We start from the raw sequence: 7,488 nt of genomic DNA, 5'->3' as shown, positions 1-7,488 counted from the left end.
TATAGAGAATGACAATAATTCTAAATGGATTGAGGAAGGCACTGTGAAGAGATGCTTGGATATGGAGTTTGATGCATGTGAAGATGACACTGATTTTGAGGCTCTCAAAAGGCAGAAAGTGAATGGTGGGGAGTAGATCCTTATAAAGATATTTGGCTTGTGTTTTGAATTTATGACAATGTTTAAGTTTTGTTTTAGGGATCATCTTTTTGGCTGGTGGTGATTAGATTGGGGAAAATCTTTGGAGTTTCAATGTTTTGCCTTTTAGTTGTTTTGTTGACACATCATTTTAGAATGTTCTTAGTTTTTGCTGTTATGGTTGATGGTTTTTTTCCCTTCAGTACTTTCTTTCTGAAGATAATGTTTTGGCTTTGCATCCTTGGTTCTATTCAGATGAGGACAAAAGTGTAATCATTTCTAATGGCTTTATTATTAATGAAGGTTTGATTTTTAAGGTACCATTTAATATTTTGCTTTTTAATGTTTATGATTAACTAACACTTAGTACCATGATCTGATTTTTATAGATCTTTAAACCCTATAATTTTAAGCATTTTAGTAAGTGCATATAAAACTGCTTTTACTTATTAAACCTTATATTTATTTAAATTATAAGGTTTAATATCTTAATTTACATACTTAGTAAAGTGAAATAATCATCAGTCTTAACTTACTCATTGAGAACTATATGCAAAATTTATAATTAGAGTGTCTCTAATGGTTTATTGAACTTTATTCTATAGCATATATATGGCACTAAATAAAGGATTATCTTAGCCATATTCAAGATGCAAGGTTTTCAGAAAGTATTTAGAAGTGGATCTATATGAACATCTTTTTATGTTCTTACCTAAGTTACCAATAAATACAAATGAAAAATTTGAAGGCAATCTGCAATTTGAAGAGTTTTCCACTAAGTATCAATATATACTTTTGAGTTCAAGTAACATACCTGCTATATTTTGTAAATGCTTCTTCCTTTTGCTTTCCTGCCATTATCAGATTTGTTTGAATAAAGGTGTTTATCATATATATGAATTTATATCAATATGAATATAGTTTAGGGCATAGATTTAGACCTACAATTTTGTTCAGTGTACCTCCCATTTTATCGTCTGCAAACCATGAATAGGTTAGTGTTTCAGTCCCAAATGAAGTAAAATTTTTAGCTATGTTTCTTAGAAAACAGATCTGCTCTACATTAATTAGTCAAAAATTGAAACATGCGCATTGGAAAAAGATATTGATACTCAAGGGAAGAACTTTCTACCTTTTTCTGGTGATGGATAGGATTTCGTCTCCGTTTGCGTCTTCTGCTTGTCCGTGTTCATCGGTGCAGGCAGTTAGATACTTAGGATTTATGCTTAAGTCGCTGAATCAGTGTTTGAGGCTGTTAAGTTAGAAGCAGTGGAGGAAAATAACGCCGTAGACGGCTTCGATTTCACCGATTCTGGTGAAGCGGTGAGATTCGGAGGATTTAGGTTTCGTCGCCGATTCTGCGTTTGAGGCGCTGAAGTTCGCAGAAGTGGAGGAAAATAACTCCATAAACGGCTTCTGTTTCTTCGATTTTATTGGTTGAGGCGTAAAAGGTGGAGAGCGATTTAGGGTTTTGTCGATTTGGTAATGGTTATGGAATTTTCCATGATTTTTCTCTCGAACGGGCGATGAGTAGATGTGTTCGTCGCCAATTTGCTGTGAGGGTGGAGTTTTTTCGCCGTCGCCGGTGGCGTTTGTCGCGATTAGCTTCGAAGTCGGCTAGGAGGATAATCATCTAGGGCTGCGAAGTCGCCGTCGCCAAATTGCTATTTATATTTTCTTTAAATTATGTTATTAAATCATAATGTTGATTAATTATATTGATTAATTGTAGTTTGTTATTGTTAAGTGAGTAAGTTTAATGAATATCGTTTAGGCTCCTTCCTTTTCTTTTTTTTTTTTTTATCAAAATTGGGCCTTTTAAAAATATCAATTTATGTGTTGGACCCGTTTCAGATTAATGGAAATATTTGGGTTCCATTATTTTTTTGTGTGGGCTTCACTGATGAATTTAATTAGGCTGTTTTTAATATGATAATATTGTTTGGCCCATAAGTTCACCTTTTTTTTTTTTATCATTATTAGTATTATAACTCTCTACCATTATAATTATAAATTGTAGCAGTTGATAGGATTTTCTATTGTTTTCGCATTTTTATAATAGTCGTGCAAATTTCTTAATTCTTCCTAAATCGCGAAAGTTTATTTCTTTTTTAAAAAAAAAAAATATTTAATCACTCTTATTTCATTTCATGATCTACTTTACTCTCTCTCCTGCTTTTTTCTTTTTTCTTTTTCCTATTCTTTTACTTTCATTTAATCTATATTCAACACAATTTCTTAATCTCTGTGCCCAAAATTTTTGTACAAACTTAATTGGGACGGATGGAGTATACTTTTTCTTTGTGTAGTTGACGTTGGGGTATCCGTTCAGTGTCCTATAATTATAAGTGATAGTGTTACTACTCATCAAGGTGTATTTTTTTATTCACTGAGAATAAACACCAATTTTTATTCTCTTTAGTTTTATCTTATTTTCTTTATTGTTTAACATCTGTTTCGAAATCGTTTGGCCCGTGCATAGCACGGGTGTTAACGCTAGTTTTATTAGTGGTCATCTTTTTCAAGTTGTCCAATTTGGAAAATTTCGCTGTTAGAATTTTTGGGAGTTGAAAACAGAAGGGGTAGTTTTGTAAACTTCATTCCATTTCTTCACATATTTCTCAATGCTGCTACAAATATCAAGAAATGAATTATGCCCATTAATGGACTCAACAGTGCGGTCGTTATTTTACTCGAGGGCCATGGTCATGGAGATATATTACATACACACTGAACACCATAAATGCATAGAAATAAACTCAAGACATAATCCTCACTCATTCGGTTTTGACGAATTGCATTTGCATGAAATAATTATTGGAAGAAATGTATATGGTTGGCCCACCAGTTAGTATTCATATGTTGGCATATGTTTTACACTAATTGCACGTTCCTTGACCAAATATGTGCACGTGGTTGGACATCTATGTCCTTCATATTTTTTACAAATTTAACCTGCTACCCCCAACACATTAGACGCAGTAAAGCCCGAAAAAGTTGAATTTCATTTACCCACCAAAAAAAGTCTCACGCCTAGTTTTTCTAAAGCCTACTTTCAACAAGTGAAAGAAGCCAAAGAAAACATAAAATTTCTTTATCAATCTATTCATACAAAAAAAACTTCACGCAATAATCGATGGAATTGAGCTACTTCTAGTTCTACCAATCCAACTCATTCGTGGCAATTTTTTCATACCTCTCCCCTTCATTTGCTTCCAACTTTCTTGACTCTTGCCACCTCCCAACACTCCTATACACATTAGCCAAGTGCACATAACTTTGGTGACAATCCGGCTTCAACCCGATCACCTTCTTCGCGACCAGGGCTTGTTGTCGAGGCACAAGCCTCGAGCAAAACAGTCCAGAGCGTCGGGTCATTCCCAAACTCCGATTCCACAATCAAACCCTCTGCTTCCTCTATCTCCCCGGCACGCCCCAATAGATCAACCATATAAAGTAAGAAAAATTATATTTGCATAAAAGATACTCCCTCCGTCCGCGAATAAGAATCCCGTTTTTCTATTTTGGTCCGTTCGCGAATAGGAGTCCCGGTTCATAATTACCATAAATGGTAAAGAGGCCCCACATTCCACCAACTCATTCCACTCACATGTCATTTAAAACTAATATACACAAGTGAGACCTATATTCCACCAACTTTTTTCCATCCATTTTTTTTAACATTTATTAAAACCTGTGCCGGAATAGAATGAGACTCCTATTCGCGGACAGAGGGAGTAGATACGAAGAACATAGATGGAGTGATGATTGACTTACAAGACCCAGAAGGGGAAAAATGCAAAAGAAGAAGAAAACATCCATTTTAGAAATTCCATCGTTCCTAGCATTATTTCCCTTCTAAAATGTAAAATGTGTAAGAAAAATAAAAGTTCAAGCACTGTAATATAAAATATAAATATCCCTAAAATTTGTCTAGCTTAATAAAATAGAGTTAGGCCCATCGTTGTCATATGCATTTATTTATGGTGAGATTTCCAACTTCCAGTAAACAAGGCCATCATCTTATCTACACGTAGTATTATTATTTCAATTTATAATTAAATAATAGTCTTAAAATTAGTACTCCCTCCGTCCTAATGAAGATGACCTCTTTCTTTCCTTTCTTAGGCGGTATGAGATTTTATGCAACTTTATTTTATGTGTTGAGAAAAAAGAGTAAAGTAAGAGAGATAATAAAATAGAGATAAATGTGTTTCCATTTTAAGTAATGGATCATCACAAACTAAAAAGGAAAATGAGTTATCTTCGTAGGACGGAGGGAGTACTATTTGATTTAAAATGGTTTTTCTATTCTTTATTTTGGAAAATTGGAGAAGATATAGGACGCCACGTGGAATTGAGCATAAAAACGGATGCAAACCTATTTATATTCCACTCTCTATTCTCCCTTTCTGTTCCGTCTGATGCTCTTCCCCTCTCCACTTTCTCTCTCATCGCCGGCGATCTTCCTCTCTCTCTTCATTTCCTTCAATTCAAACCTCACTCCATTCAATTCACTTTCGATTCGGACCTTCTTCTCTCGCGTTGCTCGATTTCTAGAGTTTTCCGAACAAATGGCGAGCACCGGCACCAGCAATATCTACATCCACGTCATCGAGGACGTCATCAACAAGGTCCGAGATGAGTTCGTCACCGATGGGGGTCCCGGAGATGACGTCCTTGCTGAGCTCCAAGGAGTAATTTTTCATCCGCTCTCTTTTAAATGATGACATATTTGGATTGTTTTACTTCTATTTAGGGTTTAGTGATGGATTTTTTTGTAATATGTGTGATTTTAGGAGTGTGTTGGGATTTATATCATTGAAGGATGATTAAGTAGTTTCAAGGTTTTGAAATTGTTGGATCTGGGGCTGGAATAGTATTTTTTATTGTTTTTTTGGTCGAATTTTGCAGATATGGGAACTGAAAATGATGCACGCTGGCGCTATTTTGGGTCCAATAGATAGGTCGGCGAAGCAGAAAGCAGCAGGAGGTCCGGTGACGCCTAATCCCGTGCATGATCTTAACGTACCTTATGAAGGCACTGAGGAGTATGAAACTCCCACTGCTGATATGCTCTTTCCTCCGGTGAGTGCTTGGTATCATTGTTAATTGTGAGGTTATGCCTTGATTTTTCACTGTTGATGTTTTTGCTTGGGGCTTCCAGACCCCACTACAAACACCTATGCAGACGCCATTGCCGGGGATGGCCCAGACACCATTGCCTGGAACAGCTCAGACTCCCCTTCCTGGAACAGCTCAAACTCCTCTTCCTGGAAATGACAGCAGTCCGTACTACAACATTCCGACTGGTGGAACACCGATAACCCCCAATGAGTACTCCTCTAATAATGACAATGGTGGTGAAGGTCAGATGAGAACTGGAGGTGGAAGGCCTAGCCAATATATGGTAACGTTATACTGAACCTTCTTTTCTGGTGATGGGTGTGACCGTCACTTTTGGCTGACAATCTTGCTTTCTGCTGCCTCATTTTCCTACCCCTTTTCGTTTTATGATGAGAATGTTTCTGATTCTTTTTTTCATAAGTTTGCAAGCAATTTCTGCACCATCTTTACCTTTTGGTGGTAGGTAGTCATAGTTCAACTGAAATCTATATTTTACTCTTGCAGCAACCACCTTCATCTTGGTTGAGTCAAAGGCCACCTCTTGATGTGAATGTTGGTGAGTGTGATGGTGATGATTTATAACAATGCACTGTCTCTGCCCTAAGTAACTATGTAGGAGTTGGTGACAGTATATTAAAAGACTTATAAATTGGTGGAAGGCAATGTAATCTTCACTAGTTTCATATATAACTTGTCTTTTGTTGTAGCTTATGTGGAAGGTCGGGAGGAGGGTGACAAGGGAGCGCCCAATCATCCACCAACTCAGGTTGGTGTCATTTGGAGTTCATCTTTATTTCAAGCTTGTAATGAGTGTAGCCCGATCAATCGTAAACAGATATTATATAGGCCCTATAATATGAAAAAATTAACCATGTACAAACATTTCATCTATGCAAATTGGATTGTCCTATTTCCTTGCTAGAAGTTCGAAAAACAATCTCTTTTTGTAAAGGTTAAAGTGGAATTTTCTCTCTGAAGTATTCTTCTATCTCATCTAATTATTTAGTTTAGCATTACTTTTAAAGATAATACTGTATAAATACCCATTGTTTGCTCTTCTTTTATTGGTCAACTACATGCAAATTCTAATTAGAATTTAGACAGCAGAACATCAAAAGTAAATCACCTTCATAGTGGGATAGAGATTCAGTCAATTGAATAATACATGTCATGTGGTGGTGTTTTATTTAGTTCGTGTACCAGTAATCCCAGTAAACGTGCTTATGTCCTTTTTTGGTAGGTTACCCATTCCCTGGTGATTAAGTATGTGCCGCTCTATCGTATCTTGCTAGACACCCGTACTTAAGTTACAGTGACCAGATAGGGAGTTCATTGCATTTTAAGTGCGTGTATGAGGAACATATAATTAAATGTTGGAAACTGTTCGCCCCATTGACAATTGAATCGTTTCTTCCAAGTTTGTAGGATGTGATATTAATCCATGATGTCATGAAAATACAAAGTTACTGTCATCCCTTGATAGTATTATGTCAACTATTGTCCTACATATTTTGCAGCAACGACGATCTGCAAATTAACTAATTCAGCTGTCACCCACCCTCTTTCTGGTATTCTGTTTGAAGATTTTGATTGTTGTATATCCCAGAAACTGGGAGCAAGCTTATCCTGTGCATGCTGATTTTATAAATTCCCACCATCACTCTTGATCTGTTTATATAAAATCAATGATGTAAATTGTTATTCATTTCACTCAGTAAAGGATAGGAGTATAATAGTGAAGAACTCAATGCAGGATTTTTTCTTGATGCCTTCTGGAAAACGAAAACGTGAGGACATTCCTCCACAATATCATTCTGGTGGATATATCCCCCAACAGGATGGAGCTGGAGATGTTTTACCTGAGGTGTTAAAGGTGAAGTTTTGATTCTAAGCCACATACTAGCAACAGTAATGCTGCCACTAAGTTGTCACAGTATCCAGCCTCCAGGCAGTTGATTGATAGAATGTGTGGTTCCTGATTCCTGAATAAACCCCTATTTTGGTCTTATTATTTCAAATCGTTATTTGAGAAGTAGAAGATTGTTAACACAAACCATTCTGGATTAATGAGGCTGTCCAAATTCATCCTTTTTAACAAGTGGGTTCTCATGCACGATGTATATTTTTATACACAAGAAGTTATCCATGGTAGACCTTATGAATACATAGAAATAATTAGTAGACATTATAACCCTGGAAAATTGTGATTTGATTTTGATCTGT

The 7,488-nt window shown here is 36.1% G+C and overlaps 1 protein-coding gene across 2 annotated transcripts; it reads left to right on the top strand.

The window, feature by feature from the left end:
• The first annotated feature begins 4,539 nt into the window (after positions 1–4,539).
• On the top strand, positions 4,540–7,432 carry LOC125222090. Of its 2 annotated transcripts, XM_048124530.1 has the most exons (7): positions 4,540–4,835; positions 5,053–5,226; positions 5,306–5,548; positions 5,770–5,821; positions 5,973–6,031; positions 6,783–6,833; positions 7,019–7,105. In XM_048124530.1, exons 1-6 carry the CDS (start codon positions 4,563–4,565, stop codon positions 6,801–6,803), a joined length of 822 nt encoding a protein of 273 aa, XP_047980487.1. In that variant the 5' UTR covers positions 4,540–4,562; the 3' UTR covers positions 6,804–6,833; positions 7,019–7,105. The 2 variants fall into 2 exon arrangements, with proteins under 2 accessions (XP_047980487.1, XP_047980486.1); XM_048124529.1 differs by lacking the exon at positions 6,783–6,833 and having other exon boundaries at positions 7,019–7,432.
• The last annotated feature ends 56 nt before the right edge of the window (positions 7,433–7,488 follow it).

This window comes from Salvia hispanica, chromosome 4, assembly GCF_023119035.1.
Source record: "Salvia hispanica cultivar TCC Black 2014 chromosome 4, UniMelb_Shisp_WGS_1.0, whole genome shotgun sequence".
Lineage (NCBI taxonomy): Eukaryota > Viridiplantae > Streptophyta > Magnoliopsida > Lamiales > Lamiaceae > Salvia > Salvia hispanica.
This window is presented reverse-complemented; position numbering and strand designations above follow the sequence as displayed.

Coding starts and splice junctions, on each gene's coding strand:
- LOC125222090 (XM_048124529.1), top strand. CDS start 4,563: ATGCTCTTCCCCTCTCCACTTTCTCTCTCATCGCCGGCGATCTTCCTC. Junction 4,836..5,052: donor TCCTTGCTGAGCTCCAAGGA/GTAATTTTTCAT, acceptor CGAATTTTGCAG/ATATGGGAACTGAAAATGAT. Junction 5,227..5,305: donor CTGATATGCTCTTTCCTCCG/GTGAGTGCTTGG, acceptor TGGGGCTTCCAG/ACCCCACTACAAACACCTAT.